Here is a 20,127-nt window from a genome sequence, read left to right as displayed (position 1 = left end):
GTTGAGGGCTTGAACTTTCAACTCGAAAACTAAAAGTTATTTGTTTGACCCTTGAAACTTGAAGTTGAAACAGCCTTGAAGTTTGAAGGCCGGTTGTTGAAGAACCCGGCTTGGGATAGATTTGGACACATGGCTGATTACAGTAGAAAGAGACGTATTGGGTTGGGATAAAACGGTAATGAAAATGCCGACCCGTGCAGGTACTCCGGTAAATAAAGCACTTGCTAAGATACAGGATATGTATATGATATTTGTTACGCTATTGTCTTTGTGTCCATATACAAATCAAGTAGTGCTTGCAATTTATTTAACGTCCGTTCGAGTGTAATGATACCTCCTGCAGACAGCCGCGGGACCGGGACTTCGAAATCTTTCTCAATTTCCGCACTCAAGGAGGTATCCTTGCTCTTTGTGATGAGGTCTCTCGAGTCTTTAAGGACTTTCGCCAGTCGATGTTTGGTATAATATAGCCACCTGATCTCACTCTCTAGGCCACCAAGTGGTATTTCGAGAGCACGGCGAACAAATCCTCGAGAAAGGACGTAGGCCTTCTCACTGTATAGACGGCTTAATGAAGTGGTATGAGTCCGGATCAGTGGGTCCTTCACTCTCAAACTCACCTGTTCACAAGACCCTCTTCAGTGCCTCGAAGTTTCTCGTAAGCTGGTTCACAAAACCAGCTGCAAATGGTCAAGTTAGACAAAAACTGCCAGAATGGCCATATAGCAAATGGACGCACGGCTCTTTAACAAGAACCAAGCCTTGGATACTAACAAAAGCCTGGAGAAGAGAAGATCGACTCGCACTCCAAGATTCGATTCGATCACCTGCCCATGTCCCCAGTATTGAGAGACAGACCTTGCCTTCTTCGTAGAGGTTGCTACCGGTATAATGAGTCCAAGATTATTATCAATTTAGATGGGTTACCACGAACGGGTTCACTATGATCATTCAAATAACGTGAAAACAAATATCTGCTCAGTGCTCACCTCTTCCATTCCCATTTGTCCAGCTCAAAAAGTGTGCCAACGGTGGGGAATTGGGAAAACTTGAATCCAACATCCAGTCGATGACAAATGGTGCATCTTCGTAAGGTGTGTGCTGGGGTCCAATGATGAGGCATCGTAAGAGGTCCGCCCGGTCTTCATATGTCCGCACGAGAATAGTGTCTGGAGAATGATGAACAAGGAGACGTTAGCGAGAACCCATGCAGGATTAGCGGTCGATCAGTTGGGAGGACAAATGTACTCGCACCTGGTAGGCTACTCTGGAGAATGTGATATTCACGATTTAAGCGAGCATGAAAGGTTTTCGTGGGTAAAGATGGTGTAGTGTTGTAAAAAGCATGGTCGGGAGGAGCAGAAGGCATTATATCGAAGCGTTTCCAGAATGCCGGGTCTTCATCCTGGGTACTCGTGGTTTCCGAGTCTACCAGTGAAGAGGGCTTCGGCTCTGTGGAGGATGTTATGGTAATCATGGTATTTGAATGCTCTTGCAGGGCGTCGGCAGGTACATCAGACCCAACACCAATGAGATGAGGATGATGGGACATTGGCGAACCTGCATCAGTCAGCACTAAAGATGAGCCTGTCACTGTGGGGTTTGTCTTGTCTATTTGCATAGCCTCCTCGCCAGTTTCGTCATTAATATACTCATTCCACTCCACCTGGTCTTCATCATAACTGGATTGCCATCCATCTTCATCGTTCATAGACCATTCTTGATCTTTTTCGTCATAAAAACCAGGACTTCCTTCATCAGAACCATTGTATAGATCATCTTCCAACTGGTTTATACCATCGTAAAGCTTCGTAAGACGCTCAAGACAATATTTCTTCACAGATCCGTTTGGGTGCAACACTCCAACTGTGCCGTCGAGCAGTAACTGAATAATGACTGTTGCTTGAGACCATATAGAGTGAAAGGAAAGGAAAGGACGAACATCTAAGACTTCACCGACCCAATCAAGTGTTTCATCAGGTTGCAACATATGCCCCTCCTCTGAACCATCTGTACCACGTCTATCCGCAATACTAGCTCCCAATTCCGACATCTCCTTCCGCCAACCAATTAATTGACCATCTGCGAAAGGGTTTTCACGAACCCAGGTTTCAAGTTCGCCGATTTTTGGAACTCTGGGACTTTCGAAGCCATTGGTGATGCCTGCCTGGTGTATGAACACGAAATCGCCACGCCTAACTCCAAGACCGTCTAAACTATATTGGGCATAAGGGTCCATATCGGAGGTGCCATGGGGATCGAGTTCGAGCAGGGATACTATTTCGATTTTCTCGGTGTCACTGAAGAGAACGGAGGCTGTCCTTTGAACGGCATCTACCGTCTGAACAACGGCTGAACGTCTGACTCCTTCGTTTTTCCATATGACGTGATCACCGGGCCTAGAACGATATCAGCTTGACCTGTAGATTAGTCGTACTGAAAAACCGAGAGCATTACCAGCAATCATATTCATCTGGATTCAAATAAGGTACGACGTCGGTAGCTAGGACCGATTCTTCAGCTCCGTCCTGCCACAAAACATCGAGAGTGGTCTCCGTCAAGGCCATCGTGAAGCCATGCACAGTGATTACCCCACAAGCCTCACCTTCACGACCATGTTTTGTGTAGGGAAGTCCTGTGGTATCTTTGAGCTTGATCCTATCGCTGATTTTTAATTGGGCATCTGCATGACAGCGAACCAAGGTCAGCTTGGCGATATCCTTCCCGTGCCAGAATCGGTGAGGTCGTTGACGATGCTGGACTTGTTCGCGGGGTAGCTGAGAATTGACAATAGAACAGGCGGTAAGATAATGCAGTTGTGAGTTACGGAAGTTGACGCTGACGCTTTGATTCAATGCCAGCCATGCAATTGCATAAACTGTATGCTTGACAGCAATCACGGTCTCGAGCCCTTCCGTTCGTCCGTTTCCCAGAAGGAAGCCAAAGAGGTTCTGAACTCCGTTCGTCCCATTTGTAGCGCTAGGAATGATGTTCTGCGAGAGTTCGACTGAGATCATTCTTCTAGAAGCCGAAACTGACATATACAACTGACTTCAGCTTTTTCACCGACGACTAGGCGTGAACTGAATTCCGGAAGTCGCACGAGCTGTCCAGTAGGAAGCTCTACGATGCTTTCGTCATAAAGCTGATGATTTTGTCAGTGGGCTTCGCAAGAGATTCCGGTTTATCAATACCTCAATGACCTAGATGCCCCTGTTAGCGCTTGAGAAATATCGCAGGACACAGAGCGTACCTGTCCAAACCAGTCGTCATACACCACATAATCACCTATTTCCGCGTCCCGACGAAACTTGATGTCTTCGACTGTCTTCCATCCCTCCACACCTTCGCCACTGATAACATGTTCAACACGTCCTCTGACTCTAGCCCTCTTTATCACACCTGACCGAACATCCTCCACGCTTCGCTTGCAAAAATCTCCTGGCTGTAACGTTCGATCCAAGAGCTTGAGATCAGACTCTTTCACAACTTCCCTTCGACCTCCTTCAGAAAGGAATGATACGCCAACTTGGCCACGATCCAAATGTCTCATTAGAGGATCTATAAAGGGACTGGGCACAGGCAAATCCTCCGTATCGTGCCAGCATCTCTAGTCTGAGTTAGGCAACAGTATCCGGGGAGGTGAACTGAAGCTCAACTAATACAACTCCGAGATTCTGAGGAGAGGATATTCGCTGCACAGTATCTTGATTGTAAAACTACATGGAATGGCATGAGACCATGTTTTTCCCACAGAAATAATATAACACGTACTTTAGTAACAGCCAGTTGCCTCTGGGACATTGAATTCAGTGTAGTCTCGTTTGACGTTCGTAACAAGAGTATGTAGCTCAGACTTGTAAAGTATGTAAGCCCGGGCCGATTAAGCGTTCTGGGGCAGGCGCTCAACCCGAAGTGACATTCTCTTCAGTATTAATTGCTACTTGACTCCCGCCACAGTCTATCAAGTATTCCCATCCCGAAAATCCAAACTAACAGTGTCCCGGGCTCACAGGAATTCGTCCCAGCAGGCGTAGCTCAGCTGAACCCGATGTAGACTCGGCAGAGAACAACGATCAAGCGCGTGGTTAGGGTCGGGATGATATAGAAATATAAAAAATACGATGTATCTTGCATCATGTTTCGACTCCACTCTACGTGTCTTAAAGACTCAAACCATTCTCCCTCAACCATGTCTTCAAATATCCTCAATTTGCCGGTAGAGCTGTGTTGTCAAATCTTTACTCATCTCGATTGTTTTACCTTAGCGCGCTGCAGACAGGTAGGCATTCGTTGTGAAGCACCTCCGACAGCCTCATTAACGACTGTGCATAGGTATGCAAGAAAACGAATGCGGTTATTGCAGAGTCTAGTGCTCTACAGTACACACTAGAGCTCGCGATCACTGGAAATGAGGACGGAAAGCTTTCCGACCTTCCTGTGGCAGAAAAGCTGAGTGCATTGAGAAAACATCAGAGAGCATGGGACAGATTGAAGTGGAACCGCGAACTGCGCCACGCAATGGCTGGTGGTGGACTTTGGGAGCTTTTTGGGAACGTATTGGCACAGCAGGACCTCATGGGTGGCTTGATATTTCGTCAATTGCCGTCCCAGTATCGTCGAATTGAAGACAAAGAATGGAGAGTCAAGCCTGACCCACAACTCAAGGTTCGCGATTTCGGTATCGATCCATCTCAAGATCTACTCGTGCTGGTGGAGGCGCCGCGTTGGTGAGAAACTCCTCGTATCTCTATACCCGTCTTTAACCAAATCTGACCTTCTTTGAGGTGGGGACAAAATCCCGATCATTGTTATCGAATCCATCTAAGAACGATGTCATCGTGCACTAGGCACCCTCAGGCAAATGGTGATGTACTGGTGCACAAGCAGGAATCTCCCGATCCACATCTGTCATATTCTATTCAAGTCTCTGGAGAACACCTCGGTATTCTATTTCATAGTGTGGAGGCGGGTGTAAATGAAATCATCGTGTGGAATTGGCGCAGTGGACATATAAAGACGGTACAGAACATCTTTTCCTTTCTGTATTTTTTGATCCTCAATGCTCAACGCCTACCTCTCAGTACCTCACCGGCGACGAGATACGATCATTCAGCTTCTTATCTGAACGTCACATAGTTGTGGCCATAGTTTCTCTATCTCCAGCCAGCGATGACTTCAATGCCAGTTTGTTGGTAGTGGACTTCGAATTGCAATCTGGTGGCAAGAAAGCATACCATGCGGCCTTACATACACGCTCTCTGTCACTTCCAAGGCTCTCTAGGTCCGCGCTACCCATTCGCTTTGCTATTAGGTGTGATCCCTCGCCGTCTTGGACCCCGGGTCCTGAATTGCATGTACCGTTTCATCTTGCTCATTCAAACCGGGTTTATGCCGTTTCACTTCAAGTACAAACGGATGATATCAGCGATGAAGACGAAGGGGAAGACACGCATCTTCTCGTTCTCTTTGTTCCGCAAAGTACACTTTTGGCCTATACAGACGTTCTAGGCAAAGAACAAGAGCAACACGAAGTAGATTGGGAAACCTGGGGCCCGACGGGTTAGTTCGACTTTACGATTCCGAAAGATGTACTGATCGTTTGAAGGAACACGATTCATGGAATTTCCACTTACGCAAACGAACTTCACGGTGTGGGAATGCTACTCGTATGGGTCACGGTGCGTCCCTGGTTGTTTTACCCTGAAACCCAGCGCAAACACCTCATCGAACTGCAATAGGTATGTTGTAAAGGAATGCAGCAGTCGGACAAACGGCACGTGTACGGTGCTGTTGTATGACTTTAACAGACGTGCTAGGGTACACGATACTCAAGCCCAGGACCCCTCCAACCTTCTGGTTCTTCCTCCTGATGAAACTTTCCATGTCACCACACCCACCGAAATCAAGAAAATCTTCGTCACCGAGGTTTCCACGTTCATGCCCTATCGCGTACACATCGTTACATTACCGGCAGCAAATGCTTATTGCGCGTTGATGTGCAGCGAGGATGCGCTGATCGTGGTAGACGAGAATGTCAGTGTTCTGCTGTTCTGCTGTTTTACTGTTTCCTTGATTATCACAGCCATTTTCAGTCATCCAAGGGCGAAAGACAATACCGACTTTTCACGTTTTGAATTGTGCCATTGGGTGTAGCTGCGGAGTAACTAGGCTGTGGACACGAATGCTCGTTTCCCGCTCACGTTATGATTTTTGTATTTACGACTTGTACACTATGAGCTATTATGAGCTTTTTTTGCAAACCAATAGCTAAAGCGGCGCCTTTCTGACAAGTTTGACGATCCTACACCAGCGCATGCTGTTACATGAATACAGTATGTTCCGCCTGAGGGATATGAGCTATTCGCTTGGGAAAAGGGTTCGGAGGAACTCTGTATCGTATCCTGGACCCGATATACCCGATTTAGTATGCTGTTATCTGATAATGGTTCATGATTAGATATAATTTTCAAAACAGCAGTTGCATTCGCTCAATGATATAAACGCCCCCATCGCTTCTTCCATGACTCACTCAGCCTGCCCTCTTTCTTCCCCCCTTCCCTGATCTCCCTCACAATGTTCAGCAACTCACAAGTCCTGTCGTCTACTCTCAAAGTAAGGCGTTCGCAAGCATACAAATCCTTTTATGCTGTGTGTACTTCTATCATTGCCGGGTAAAATCTTCCATCTCACAGTCTCTAGCAGACAATCCGTAGTTTGCGTTCATCGCCACCGCCAACAGAGAATGATGAAGGATACCCATCAGACAATGTGAGTTTTTCTACTGTTTCTCTAGTTCCGCGTCTGATAACACGTCGAAGGATTTTATTCTTTCAATCCTTCGAGCAAACCCGTCATTGAGGGATAGTCGCTCCTATCTTGCGTCATTTGACCCTCGACCTATCACGAAGCCCGCCCTTGTACCCGCACACGATATATCCATACCCTCCACCGTTGCATCTGAATCTAAACCCACAGTTACGCAGATACCGACACAAGAACAACTGCCTAAACCTAGCCCAATCATTGCTTCCATACTTAATCCAGTTATCAGGCGCACGGCGCTCGTCAAAATGCAAGGTCCCTTCACGGATGTACAACTTGACAGCATCGCTCGTGGAATGGTATATCTAGAGAAATTGGGCCTTGTCAGCGTGATCGTCATCGAAAACGACTTTATTTCTCGGGGAGGCCAGGACGAACGCTCGGCCATTGTCGAGGAAACCATGCGCGTCGTTTCTGCCCTTGAGAAGCAGGGTGCTCGTGCGCGACCCGTGCTCGGTGCTGCGGTCAGACTTGGACCAAAGCCCGGGGATGAGGATACAGGTGCAACCTCTGACTTCTCTCCGCCGGAGGCTCACACTCTTCCGTCCGACCTTATACCCATTCGATCAGCCCTGTGTGCTGGTGAGATTCCAGTAATTGCACCTCTTGCCCTTGATTCCTTCTGTCGCTCTGTGTGTGTCAATGCGAATGATGTACTTGGGGCACTCGCTAAAGGAATGACCGAAACTGGAGCAGTAGGTCGTCGTCAAGACTCGCCCGGTGAAGTTGATCTCACTCCCCTCCGTCTCATGATCATCAACCGAGAAGGTGGTATTCCCTCGTATGCCAGAGCTGGCTACCCGCATCTCCTCGTCAATCTCAATTCAGAGTATTCTTACATTCATGATACATTCCACGATGAATGGCAGCATACCCATCCCACCTCCCTCTCAAACCTTGCATTAGCCCGGACATGTCTGGCCTACATGCCGCCGACATCTTCTGCGGTCATGGTATCTCATCGCTCCCAAAGCTCCCTCATTGGCAATCTTATCACCAATAAACCCGCAGTCAGCTCAAGTTTGCCTCACGCGCTTCTGCAAGGCAACCGTAAGCTTACCCCTCATACTCCCACTTTATTACGTCGAGGCCTTCCGATTCATGTTGTGCAAACAACATCGCAGATCGATAAGGCGAAAATGACTGTTTTACTAGAGCAATCTTTCGGTCGTAAATTGGACGAGGCGGCATTTTACAGACGCCTTGACACAGTGCTCGATTTCACCATTATTGCAGGGGACTATGTAGGCGCCGCGATTGTGACCAGTGAACGTGAATCCACCTCATCGAATCCGATTTCTTACCTCGACAAGTTTGCAGTCTTGCCCAGCCATCAAGGCGACGGAACTGTAGACTTTCTTTGGGTTGCTCTTCACGATGAATCGTATGGCCTCGGACACCCATCCTCTGCCAATCCCAATGGTGGTAAAGAAGGGAAAGGGGAAGGTCGTGATCTGGTGTGGAGGAGTCGTGCCAACAACCCTGTCAACAAGTGGTACTTTGAACGAAGTTCTGGACACGTGCGAATGGGAGACTGGGTGCTCTTTTGGTGTGACGCCGAGAAGCGTCTAAAAATAGAGCAAGGCCGCCGAGGCCGAAGCGGTTTGTCATGGATCGGAGAATGGGAAGAAGGTCGGTTGTCTTCGTGGACTGACGTCGTTAGTCGGATACCGTCGAGTTGGAAAAAGTAAACTGGATTGTATTATTATAGCGTATTATAGACATATATCACTACCGTTTTCGCGTTCGAGCCTTTGGTTCTTCCGATATTGACCCGGAGGAATGAGATGCGACTTTGAGATTTTCTTTCTGCTTCCTACTGCGGGTGGTAGCTATCTCCCCACATCGTCTCCAAGGCTCAAAGTTCTTCCCTTGAGTGATGGTATGGTCAACAAGTTTCTTGATTCCTACCAGAACTCTTTCTCGAAAACAACCGATGGTCCATTTATCGATGTTTCTGATAAGGAAATGCACTTGGATGATATCTGCAGGCCGTTCCAAGCGCCACTCGAATCCCTCTCCATCGCCTCGCCTAGCGTAGGGCGCTGAGAGTACAGTCTATACATCATCAACGCGTCGGACAAAGGAACAGGGACCCGGTGGCAATCGTAACTTACCGGTATTTCATCTGCCTCAGAGTTCCCAATAAAGTCAACGTGTGCTTTGACAGTGCCACTACACCAGACTAATCCGAAAATAGGTACCCGAACGTGCAAAGCATGTAGCTGTCGCACTGCAGCAGCGGTGGACATCCTGTTCTGCCTGTAAGCGTCTTCCGGGTTTGGATGCTGGGGCTTTTTGTCTTCCCAAAAACTGCTCGCGAATTCAAAGCCAGGATTATCCGGTAGACGGTCGCAAATCGTTGCTTGGTAGCGGAACGAGGAACCTTTGCTAGCATTCCCGGCTTTGATGACCTTATTCAGTGCCTTATAAGGTGAAGAGGCGGAAGAGGATAAGTGCTTGATAGAGGAAGCTGGGATTAGAATGGCAGTATCAGGGATCACCAATTTGGTGCTAAGAATCAGGGCTGCGTCTGACCCCAACTTTCTAAGAACGGAGGGTTGTGGGAGGCAAATACGAGGTTGGATTCTGCCTTTTGTGATCAGTCTTCCGCGTCTATAAGAAAAAATATTTACATACCGTTGAGTGCTTTCGGTTATGGCAGGACTCCGGAGAGGAGTGTAACTATGAAGAAGTAAATAGATTTCCGTGAAGCGGACAAGGAGAGAAAAGTACACGTTCGCCACGAAATCTGCTTCAGAAAATCGTATCAAGGACGCTAACATGCGCTTCAAGCTCATCCAGGCTGAGAATATGTGAATAAGAGCGGAAAGTAGCTGGAATGCATTCGTTCTCCTCTCCCGGTCATCAAAGAATAACTCAGGATCGGCTTCGTGAGCCTCATTTATGAACGAAATGAATTCTGGGGAAGAGCAAGATACGAGCCACCGATGGTCCCGGGAGCCCTGAAACGGTGAAAACTCGGGAGTTAGACTAGGGCAACTCAACTATATCCCGAGAATGTTAATGTTACCTGCTGAACCCAACTCAAGGGGACGAGGGCGGAGGTACTGAACACGGCCTTGACATCCTTCATAAGGTCCTCGGGGAGGTCGTTGAATTCTGCCTGTTCCAGATTCTGATGAGTGCTCCAGGTCTCAAAATGTTTAACACTTTTAGCGATCCTTTGAAGGAAACCAATCAGCCAGATAGCGGTTTAACACGACAATTCTTTGACCCAGTGGCGCGACACGCGTCGGAGGAGGTTCAACGTACTCGGATGCTGATGGCGCGCGTCGTGTAGCTGGTTTTCGCTTGGCAACTTTAACTTTCTTTCCACTACTGGAAGGGGAGCTAGTCCTGTAAAGGTGACGTTCAAAACGAAATCGAGCGGAGCAAGCCGTGCTCAGTACCCACATAGAAGACATGGTATGAAAGAGGAATTGAGGGTGTCGCTGGGGGATGTCGCAGTTGAGAGCGCAATTATCGTTAATGTCGTCGGTTAGTCGTCAAATCGTCACGAAAGAGAGGAAGATGGATGAGTGGGAACAGGGCACAAAGGTCAACTTACGTTACCCTGCGCATTTTGGCTTTGTCGATCTAAGTATATATTCTAAGTACGTACAACGACTAGTAATCACATGATCGTGTCATCGGAGTTTGAGCTGCAGTGACTCTGAGCTTCCAGAGTTAGTATTTCTAGCGCGTACTGTAGGTAAGATGCATCCGAGCGCAGATATCATTGACCGTCCCATAACATAGAAGATGATCCGTTAAAATATCGAGTTCAAGAGTTTTCTTGATGCCTCTACACCGAGCTTCGTTAGGGATCGCGTCAATAATGGACATCCAAGGAATAAAGAAACGAAAAGCAAAACATACAAAAGTTGCGGCATTGGCCGGGAACGCCTGCAGAAAGTTGATAAGAACGGCGTTGATGAGTTCAGGTATCTATGGCTTACCCGTGCCATTGCAGGACCTAGTCCCTTAAACAATGCTCCGGCACCGTCCTGGGCTATTGTCTTTCTAGCGCAATCCATGATTCCTGAATAGGTCCCTGTAGGCGCTGATTGAATTCGAGATTTGATAACCTAGGACACGAATGAGTGCCGCAGGAGTTTTGGAGACAACGAGATATCGTACATCGGGAGGAATTGCCAATGTCCACATCGCGACTCCTGCCATCCCGCCGGCGAGGACGATAGCACTCAAATTTAAATCTGAAGGGGAGTGACCTGCAGGCGTGAGGGCTTTCTTAGTGACTTCGTAAGCTGCGAAGTAACTAGACGTTCGGAATGAGCCAACGAGGTCCGAACTTAGATTGAGCTGGCAGGACGTACGCAGCACTGCCAGGGCCGTCCCTCATCAATGTGGCTCCCGAACCACGAAAGATACTTCGCAGACCACCTTCTTTGTATAGATGTTTTATCACATCCAAGACGCCCTTATATTTCTGCTCAGTTCCTCCTTGTCCTTGAATCTGTAATCAGAGAAATGACAGGAAATCTTTTGGGACAAGTGAAAAGTAGATCCATACCTGGAGAAGGACCTTGGCTCTTTCCACTGGTGCTGTGACCGCGGTTGCCGGAACTGCGGACAAAAACCCAGCAGCAGCTAGCTCAGCCGTCGATAACCCTTCGCTCCTTCGGTTGGGCGTCAAAGCGTAGATTAATTGCTTGGACGCGTCGTACGCCTGTTGTAAACCAGACAAGTCAGTCAGGCGGCAAGAAACGGCCAAGTCAAAACAAACCCAGAATGAAACAGCGAATATTGGGGTTACGCCGAGAAGCGGAGGAACAATGCCACGATACATCCTGAGGGATCAGCAAGGTGAGATAAATGGGTTGACCGAGTGTGCAAGTAGACTTACCCTGTGATTCCATCGCGAGCTAATGCCTTTTTCACGACGTCTAGAGCTCCGGTGTATGTGCCAGTTGGTGCAGTTTGTAGCCTAGTTTTCGTGAGATCGAACGGGTGGCCTGAAGTCGTGGAGCAAAGAGAATAAATTGAGGATTAGGCGACTATATGTTGGTGACGCACCGACAAGCACAGCGCAAACGCCTCCAATTCCTCCTGCAATGAATGCCTTAGCATTTTCGGCTGCTACATTGGTCGCTTTCTTGGTTGTGTTTGAGCCCTGGAGTTATAAAGTAATTAGGTAACAAAGTGAGTCGGAATGTGCAAAAGCTTGCCATCTTGATTTTCAGAGGGAATGGTGGTGGTGGTCACGGTAACTTGTAGACCGAACGAGACATAGCCAATGGAACCAAAAAGCCGAAATTGGTTCGCGTGTTTTGCATGTGAAAGAACGATTATTTATATGTATATACATACTCCATCATGAAATACAAGATACCATCGACATCTAGATACATACTAATACAATACTGTTCCTTTCTTTGAATACTTCATGACTCTTCGTCATCGTCTGTTGCGAATCCTCCAACAGGTTCATAAGTTGCTTCTGTGGTGTCTCTTCTCCAAACGAGTCGAACGACGTAGAAGAAACCACATATCAAGGAACCGCCGACTACTCCTACTACAATCGGGGCACCATACTCGAGCCACCATGGTGGTTGGTATGGCACAAGCAACCGGTCAATCTGTATGACTCCCCCAGTGCCCCTTCCATTTGTTGATCGTCCCCAGGACTCAACTCTTGCCCAGTCCGATTTCCCGTCCGTCCCTCTCGCGTTCTTGATGCCAATAACGTAGCCTCCCTCCGCCTCACCGTCCTTCTTAAATACGACGTCCCCGTATGCAGATGCGGAAGAACGAAGAGTGGAGTATGTGACTGAGTGGTCGAGCAGTAATGGTCGATTGTTGTTCAAGGGGTCTTCCATATCTAACGGAGTCTCCCCACTCTTCTTCTCACCCTTCTTGAAAGGGGTTGGTATGAGGTGCTGGCTGACCAACGTTACAAGTCCGTTCATGTCACTGGACAGCTCGGTCAAGTTGTATCCATCAAAAGCGCCGTCAGTAGGACATAACAACGTCCATGCGGCGCCATCCAGACCTTGATCAGCCCACGGCGAATCCTCCGGAGGAGCTGTGCCATCTAAGACCCAACCGAAGCCTGCCTTGACTAGTAAACTGCCCATGGTGCTGCCATCAGCTACCTTGACCAATTTCCCGACATTGAGTTCCATGGATCTGGGAATAAGTATATCCGATAACTCGTGTATGACCCCCGTTTGCGTTAGGATATTACGAGGGCGAAGTTCGGACTTCATCCCAGCCCAACCACCGCTTGCACTCACGAAGATAGTTCCATTATCTTTCCGACTGATTGTCAAGTCAGACTCCTCCAAGGTGGCAAAACTATGTTTAGTTCCACTTTGCAATGCATCCGCGTATTGCACGGTGGCTAGGGTATGATGCAACAGTACCTTCTCCAAGTCTGCCTTGTTGGACTGGGCAAGCAAATGCTTGCTAACGAGCAGGCCCAATCGTGTGAAAGCGCCGTTATTGGGAAGCAGCAAAGTCGTACTTGAGGTGTTTTTGAACGTGTCGCTGATAGAAGTGGATAGAATCGCAGCAACGAAGGAGGAATGGTCGAGCATTGGTAAAGCTGTGGCGAGTACGTCCGAAGGGGGATTGATAGGTTTGGAGATGAAGTAAATCAGAACGTTATTTACTTCAACTAGATTTCGTGTGTTCATGAGAAATTTGAACGGATCGACACTCGAGAAACAGACTGACCTGGTTCATGGACCACACTTGCACCACCAAACTTGAGTGATTTCCAAGAATCACCGTTTTCACCCTCACCAGCTTCAACAGCTAATACTTGCTTCCGACCATCGAGTCCTTTCTCTTCGAGGGCGGTCTCCACTAACATTCCAGCCTTTAGTTTCTTGGGAGTATAATGCCCTGGCAAAAAATGGTACAGTATCATCCTCTTCATCTCATCGGAGCCTCGTTCGGGTAAGCCGCCGCTACCAAAAAACGATATAACGTCATCTCTGGGAGCTAAAATCGTGTATTGTGCATCGGTGTCATTGATAAGGAAGGTAAGGTCGGTTTCATGTATGAGGGAAACGAATTTTGAGCACTCCAAGGTGAGAAGATACTTCTCGGGGGTCATCGTGAAAACTCCAGGTGGAATCAGAAGTGAGTCAACGAAGTGTAGGACGCCGTTGGATGCATAGATGTCTGGTTGGATTAGTGTCGCCGTCGACACCGTCGTCTTCTCAGGGGTGACCTTAACCTCGAGGGTAGTACCATCTATCGTGGTCACTTGCCGCGACTTCAGAAGATTTACAAGTTGCAACAGAAGAACTCACATTTTACCGATGGGGCGAACGTTTCTGACCAAACAACGTCCTTGTCAGCGACAGCATGCATTTTCAATATCATGTTGAGATCGTCAGTCGCGTATCGACTCTCAAGATACAGCCGTTCGTATCTGTCTAATGATTCCCAAGCCTTATTGACCGGTAAAAATACAGTCAATGCCGCAGTTGAGTTTAATATCCGAGTTATTTCGGGTGTCAGGACTTTGTGGAAGTAGGATACAGCAGAATTGCGAGAGACGACAACGGCTATTCAATATCTGAGAGAGAAAACGCGCTTATCTGAGATTTCACTCACCAAGGTCTGGAGGTGGTTCTAGGACACCTTTAATTCCAAAGAGCACGCCGTTCGCCGCCGTTGCACTGCCGGCAATCTTGGCTCCTCCATTACCGAGGGCATCAACGCCAACCCAGGTACGTTCTCCTCGAGAAATCAGCCGGAGCCGCTGTGGTTCGCCACCAAGAGTACCTCCTGGAATAGGCATCCATGGAGGATAAGGAGGTGGGTCATGTGTCGGTGGTTCGAGGGGTGATTGAGGATAATGCAACGTCTTCAAAACTTGCACTGCCTCCGAATCCTTAGGAAGGGCCAGGTATAAGTTTATAATATGGTAAAATAATTGCTGGCGTAGTTGATTCCGGATGTTGTCGTTTATTACAAAACTTGAATTTCCGAGGATGGAGTTCCACAAAGGATTAGACGGACGGTGCTTTTCGATGGCATCGTTAGTTGGTGCAAATAGAGTACCATTTTCCAAACGATTAAGAGTGGGGACTAGGCGAGCGTGTTGAATGAGTTTCAGGAGGGATAGGTAGTCTGGGTCATCGCCTAGAAGGTCTATCAGAGTCTTGGAGAAGGATGGCCGTGTCCCGAAGGAGACCTGAGAAGAGAGCGAGAGTAAGGGCAGAGTAGCAAGGAATAAATTCAAGCGCATGGATGATGGTGGAAGGAGTGAACGAGTAGCAACCGCAGCATGACGTTCATGGTGTGCTAGGTCCGTGCGCACGTTACTCCATGCTCTCCCTACAACATGCCTACCCTGGCCATCCAAAGGGTTCAATTCACAATCTCCTCTTGCCAGATAGGTCTCTTCTCGTATGTTCTATTCTGCTCTGGTTCCTTCCTCTCGCTCATTCTCTTTCCAGCTCTATCCCTCGGCCGATGCAGTCATCATCCTCAGTGCTCAATCACTCGCTCTCGTCCGTGCTCTCGCTTTCGGGGAGGTGTTTCCCGGGGTCCCCGGAGAGATATCAAGCATATCAGTGGATTCAGGCATGAAATTAGTTCGTCGTGTTCTTACACTCTTGTGCACCTCGACCGTAAACGTTGACAATGATTAGATTGTCGCTGCAATAGCCAACCGGGTCGCAACCTGGTCCCTTTCCGGCGTACAGAACGACGTATGGCGGGTGCATAGCTCTTTAATACTACCCCAAGACCATATAGTGACCACCCTCGACAGCAAGTCAGGTATCGCGTGTTTGTATCTATTTCCACAGAGATAGAGATCCTCATTCTCGATAGGTCTCCTCGCAATTGGAACAACTCGTGGACTGTCCGTATACACCCTCATACTCGAAAATGACTTACCCACCTGGTCGCAGAAGTGGATTGTATCGTTCGTTCAATCCAATTTCGTTCTCCCGCGCATTTCACTGATCTGTAAAGTAGATTCAAGCATACCCCCGCGTTGATTCGTTTTGCACCATCGTTGGCTTACATTGCAACCACAACGCAAGTATGGCCATCGTATCATGATCCATGGTTCGATCTCATTTTTAACTCAGGTGAACAACGCCATCAGGCTGTATTCAACCACTACTGGACGTGAAATTCAGGCAATCCCCCACCCAAGGCCCGTCAGTAGCTTTTCATGGCGACTTTCGTCAGCCTCTAGTCGGCGAGTCTAGCCCGTGTCTGTTCTATCCATCATATTAACGGATTCCAAACAGTGATGAATTAATTCTGTACACTACCACCGTCGACTCGACTCTACGCATCTTTCTCCCTGTGTTAGACTCCCCCCAACACCTCCAGTTGCACGCCTCCATAGAACTTTTCTCTTCAGCATCTTACTCCCTGGTTTCTCAACAACCGCAATATCGAGCCTCTACTGTGTTTCACCTCGATGGACACGCTTTGCGCCAAAGTTTAGATGTTCTCCTCAAACAAGACTTGGAAGACACGAACTTCCGAAGACTACGTGACATTAAAGATGAGAATTGGGATATTTTCTTTCGCGTGGTGGGAGATGGTGGTATTATTCTGACAGCTGTGGCCGTAAGTTCATCATGCTTAATACTGTCTTGATATTCAACAGGATGTCTAGAACATCGATCGTAGGCCACCAACCCTACTGTATCACTTCACGTTGCACCATTCACCACCTTCATTCATGCCCGATCCACCCTCTCATCTCTTTATCTTCCCAAGCTCCAAAGTTTCGACTGATCTGACCATGGTAACTTCCCCGCCTTTGACGTCGCTGAAATTGTCTCTCTATGACTTCTTCGATGGGAAGAAGGATGGCCTGAAACTAGTTGCACGCCGTCTTACGAGGGCGATCGGGGAGGAAACGGGGATATTACATTTCTTACGGACTCCAGAGGGCGAAGGTCTTGGCGTTATTCGTAAAGATTGTACAGGGGAAAACTGGTCTCTTGATGCACCAACTTCGATTTTGACGAGAAAAGGAGCTTGGACGGCCACAGACCTCGCCGTAGTTCTTGATCGCGGTTTGTGAAAAATCTGCCTCGCCCCTCCACTGCCCTAACACATTCTAAAGGCCGTAATTTTGCTACATACACCAGGACGAACGGCACCCTCACTCTGCACACACAACCCTCTGTGACTCTCTATGTTCCCGCAATCAAGTCGCTATTCACGTTGCCCTCGAATTCTGGACACGATTCAATTATCGGCATAGGGGACGGTTTCTCAATCGCGCACATCTTAGTGAGCGGTAACGGAACTGACCATCCTCCGAGTCTATCGTTGCATTCTTACAGCCAACTTCCCATCACGTTCTCTCCAACAACTGTGATGGTCCCTGTTGATCCCATGGCATGGGTCCATCGCGATTCGTGGACAGAATATGATGCGCTGCTGAGCGTTTCCGAGTCAGGAGAACTTGCGTTCTGGAAACCAGAATCTGAGGGATTGAGTCATTTTCGGAGTGTCAAAAAGGTCGCAAATGGCTCATCTAATGAACAGGGATCAGAATGGCGGTGTACAGGTCAAGTGAAAACAGATAGAAGGAATATTAGGAAGGCCAGGTGTAGTTCGATGAAGAAGACAGCGTTGGGTACGATCTCTTCTTGGGCCTACGATATCCGACTCAACTGTGTCTCTAGTTTCCGTAGTCAGCGATGGGGAAGAGCTTACAATATGGGACTCAAAGGAATCGGAGTTTGCCTCGGGGCTGGAGTATCATCGAATTTTCTGGTAGGATCAAGATCTCTTTTCAAGTTGAACAAATTACTAAACATTTGTTTAGTGATTCGATCAACGACCTTGATTGGACTTCTACTCCTGACATGCAGTCCATATTAGCAGTCGGGTTCTTGCATCACGTAGAACTCATATGTCAACAGCGTATGACTTATTTCGATGAAGGTCCAGGCTGGTCAACATGTTGGAAGATAGAAATCGGAAAGTCAGTGTACCATATTTATAACGGATTATCTCGCTCCTTACTCAATATAATATTAGCTTTATACCATATTCAATAAGTGATTCCATCTGGTTAACTGGTGGATCGTTGCTCGTCGGGGCTGGTCATCAAATGCTTCTGTACGGATCTGGAAGGAACAAAGAAACGGAAAGTTTGTTCGAATATGTTGCTCGGAATAATGGTCCTCTCCAAGATTATCATCCACAGATACTTCTCCAGTGTCTCTTATGGGGTGAAATGATTCGTTCTTCCTTTATTTTGTGATCCTAATAGGAACACTAGACAAGGTCGAGTTGGTCAAGGAAATCATCGTCAGCCTCGCAAAGGCGATAGAAATCTCTTTCTTATCAAGATGGACGTGGCATTCTTTACCAGTAGAGAGGTTTTTCAAGGAAGACTACGGACAAACAGTCGGGACTTGATCATTAAGCGTGGCGACTACCGTTGATTTGTTATTGTGTTTTAGGCTATCATCCATCGGAAACGATACACAGTTCTGTTTGATGGACCGGGGCTTAACACCGAGTAGGTAGATCTTGCCACGCCCTTGCGTTGATGTTCCTGACCTCCTCCAAGTGAAGAAGAAGGATTTGGTCGTTCGTTGGTTCTGGGACTCATAGAAAGACTTGAGGCTAACCCGCTTCCCCATCTCACTCCAAACGAACATGCACATTTACTCGTGCTAATACAGACCACCTTGGAGGTACGATCATATGAATGTTTTCTCTCCGACGGCGATTGACCAACCATGGTTTAGATCGATGAACAGAGTCGTGCGTTAGATTCCAATGGACTGCGTTATCTAATATCAATGCGGTCCTTCTATATTCTCAACCGTCGTGCATCCTCACCGTCTTCCCCGGAGTCTCAGGGCAGTGTTCCGCGAGGCACCATTCGCAGAGAACGACTGCGGTATCGGGATATGACATGGGCGTTCCATAGTGAAAGTCAGGAATTGTTATTGAAAGCTTCAGAAGCTGCGTGTAATGGGAAAATCGGATGGTCGGATGCCAGAGCCCTCGGCATCGCCATATGGTTGTCTTCCATTGACTCGCTGGTTTGTTTTCCTTCTACTCGCACGGAACGTTGCCTGATCTCTTACAGAAAGCACAAATTGAGAATATAGCGCGAAACGAATACATGTTTAACGACACTCGGGATCCTACCCGCTGTTCTCTGTTTTATTTCGCTCTCGGCAAAGTCAAACTTGTGCATGGACTATGGAAGCGGGCTGCTTGGCATAAGGAGCAGGCATTAATGCTCAAGTTCCTTTCTAACGATTTCACACAACCTCGCTGGCGGACAGCTGCACTCAAGAATGCATTTGCTTTATTAAGTAAACAGCGCTTCGGTGTGTGGTGTCGACGATATTTTTTTAGATGTTACTGAACGTTTTTGGGTCTAGAGTACGCTGCTGCTTTCTTCCTGCTCGGCGGCTCCTTGAAGGACGCAGTGAATGTCTGTGTGAAACAGCTGAATGACTTCCAGTTGGCGGTAGTGATCGCCCGCATCGTGGAGCAAAGCAATGACGGTCCAGTGCTGCTCAGTATCCTCAAGAATATAGTCGTTCCTATTGCGTTCCAGGATGGCAATCGGTGGCTAGCTAGCTGGGCCTTTTGGCTGCTACACCGAAGAGATCTTAGCGTCCGCATCCTTATTGTGAGTATGATATCTCGCACATATTAAGGGTGACCAACTCTTGCTTCAGACCCCGCTTCGAGAACTTGTAGACGCTCTAGAAATTCCTGTGGAAGACATTGGAGAACCTCACTATGACGATCCTAGCTTGGCGTTACTTTTCTCCCAGCTGCGTTCGAAGACCTTACAGACCGCGAAGGGAAACAGCGAGATTTCTGGTCGTTTGGAATTCAACTTTGTCCTCCAAATAGCCCGTGTTTTTTGTCGAATGGGTGAAAGTCTTGGCGAAGATTCAGACTTGCTTACTAATGTCGTTTATTCAAGGTTGCCACGTGCTCGCTCTCGACCTTGTACGATCGTGGTCGTTCGAACATCCTGTCATCCATGAAAAAGAACAAAGTACAACTGCTGACTCTAATAGAACTCCCAGTCCGAGTACATCTCGGAGGACTATGTTCTCTCTACATCGAAGGCGTTCTTCGATGATGATCGATATGGAAATACCTTCTTTCCCTCCGACTCGTAAAGCGTCTCCCGAAAGAAAACCAACACCCATTCCAGAAGAACCGATCAAGAATGAGGGTGATCTCTTCGCCAGGAAGGCTGGGCTCGGAAACTTGATGCAATCTGCAAAACACGACGTAAAGGTACAAGAATTCGATATGAATGTATTTTTCTGAACTCGTTATTGCTCC

General features: G+C 47.8%; 7 protein-coding genes across 10 annotated transcripts; 3 read left to right on the top strand and 4 right to left on the bottom strand.

Annotated features, from left to right (window-relative positions):
* Positions 1-163: 163 nt before the first annotated feature.
* Positions 164-3,851, bottom strand: E1B28_000908 (uncharacterized protein). 3 transcript variants are annotated; one of them, XM_043146792.1, is made up of 15 exons: positions 3,775-3,851; positions 3,660-3,719; positions 3,254-3,610; positions 3,195-3,203; positions 3,053-3,145; positions 2,844-2,993; positions 2,458-2,777; positions 1,943-2,399; positions 1,561-1,885; positions 1,255-1,491; positions 990-1,169; positions 935-941; positions 740-880; positions 621-680; positions 164-567 (listed from the first exon to the last, which is right to left on the bottom strand). In XM_043146792.1, the coding sequence occupies exons 1-15, from the start codon at positions 3,802-3,804 to the stop codon at positions 255-257; spliced, it is 2,739 nt and encodes a 912-aa protein (XP_043015497.1). In that variant the 5' UTR covers positions 3,805-3,851; the 3' UTR covers positions 164-254. The 3 variants fall into 3 exon arrangements, with proteins under 3 accessions (XP_043015497.1, XP_043015498.1, XP_043015496.1); XM_043146793.1 differs by having other exon boundaries at positions 928-941; positions 1,255-1,885; XM_043146791.1 differs by having other exon boundaries at positions 740-941; positions 1,255-1,885.
* A 79-nt stretch (positions 3,852-3,930) lies between these two features.
* On the top strand, positions 3,931-6,281 carry E1B28_000907 (uncharacterized protein). 2 transcript variants are annotated; one of them, XM_043146789.1, is made up of 7 exons: positions 3,931-4,282; positions 4,336-4,730; positions 4,788-5,022; positions 5,085-5,562; positions 5,609-5,681; positions 5,742-6,036; positions 6,096-6,281. In XM_043146789.1, the coding sequence occupies exons 1-7, from the start codon at positions 4,139-4,141 to the stop codon at positions 6,135-6,137; spliced, it is 1,662 nt and encodes a 553-aa protein (XP_043015494.1). In that variant the 5' UTR covers positions 3,931-4,138; the 3' UTR covers positions 6,138-6,281. The 2 variants fall into 2 exon arrangements, with proteins under 2 accessions (XP_043015494.1, XP_043015495.1); XM_043146790.1 differs by having other exon boundaries at positions 6,086-6,281.
* Positions 6,282-6,490: 209 nt separating this feature from the next.
* Positions 6,491-8,516, top strand: ARG2 (Amino-acid acetyltransferase, mitochondrial; the record flags this gene model as incomplete). The annotated part of the gene is made up of 3 exons (XM_043146788.1): positions 6,491-6,651; positions 6,706-6,771; positions 6,822-8,516. The coding sequence occupies exons 1-3, from the start codon at positions 6,577-6,579 to the stop codon at positions 8,514-8,516; spliced, it is 1,836 nt and encodes a 611-aa protein (XP_043015493.1). The 5' UTR covers positions 6,491-6,576.
* Positions 8,517-8,556: 40 nt separating this feature from the next.
* Positions 8,557-10,253, bottom strand: E1B28_000905 (uncharacterized protein; the record flags this gene model as incomplete). Its single annotated transcript, XM_043146787.1, has 7 exons — positions 8,557-8,883; positions 8,943-9,414; positions 9,466-9,510; positions 9,562-9,791; positions 9,860-10,010; positions 10,102-10,185; positions 10,243-10,253. The coding sequence occupies 7 exons, from the start codon at positions 10,251-10,253 to the stop codon at positions 8,557-8,559; spliced, it is 1,320 nt and encodes a 439-aa protein (XP_043015492.1).
* Positions 10,254-10,598: 345 nt separating this feature from the next.
* On the bottom strand, positions 10,599-12,020 carry E1B28_000904 (uncharacterized protein; the record flags this gene model as incomplete). Its single annotated transcript, XM_043146786.1, has 10 exons — positions 10,599-10,643; positions 10,708-10,734; positions 10,788-10,916; positions 10,969-11,107; positions 11,166-11,305; positions 11,363-11,518; positions 11,576-11,639; positions 11,696-11,804; positions 11,866-11,962; positions 12,018-12,020. 10 exons carry the CDS (start codon positions 12,018-12,020, stop codon positions 10,599-10,601), a joined length of 909 nt encoding a protein of 302 aa, XP_043015491.1.
* Positions 12,021-12,233: 213 nt separating this feature from the next.
* On the bottom strand, positions 12,234-15,055 carry E1B28_000903 (uncharacterized protein; the record flags this gene model as incomplete). Its single annotated transcript, XM_043146785.1, has 4 exons — positions 12,234-13,468; positions 13,528-14,064; positions 14,112-14,369; positions 14,419-15,055. The coding sequence occupies 4 exons, from the start codon at positions 15,053-15,055 to the stop codon at positions 12,234-12,236; spliced, it is 2,667 nt and encodes an 888-aa protein (XP_043015490.1).
* An 80-nt stretch (positions 15,056-15,135) lies between these two features.
* E1B28_000902 (uncharacterized protein) lies at positions 15,136-20,112 on the top strand (the record flags this gene model as incomplete). Its single annotated transcript, XM_043146784.1, has 20 exons — positions 15,136-15,216; positions 15,267-15,404; positions 15,462-15,591; positions 15,646-15,739; positions 15,793-15,859; positions 15,909-16,021; positions 16,074-16,401; positions 16,451-16,856; positions 16,907-17,425; positions 17,475-17,565; positions 17,618-17,776; positions 17,833-18,026; positions 18,077-18,204; positions 18,261-18,319; positions 18,371-18,497; positions 18,552-18,851; positions 18,899-19,145; positions 19,200-19,453; positions 19,503-19,704; positions 19,757-20,112. 20 exons carry the CDS (start codon positions 15,136-15,138, stop codon positions 20,110-20,112), a joined length of 3,993 nt encoding a protein of 1,330 aa, XP_043015489.1.
* Positions 20,113-20,127: the final 15 nt, after the last annotated feature.

Source organism: Marasmius oreades, chromosome 1 (genome assembly GCF_018924745.1).
Source record: "Marasmius oreades isolate 03SP1 chromosome 1, whole genome shotgun sequence".
In the NCBI taxonomy this organism is placed as follows: Eukaryota; Fungi; Basidiomycota; class Agaricomycetes; order Agaricales; family Marasmiaceae; genus Marasmius; species Marasmius oreades.
The sequence above is the reverse complement of the archived record's forward strand: the minus strand, read 5'-3'. Positions and strand labels throughout refer to the sequence as shown.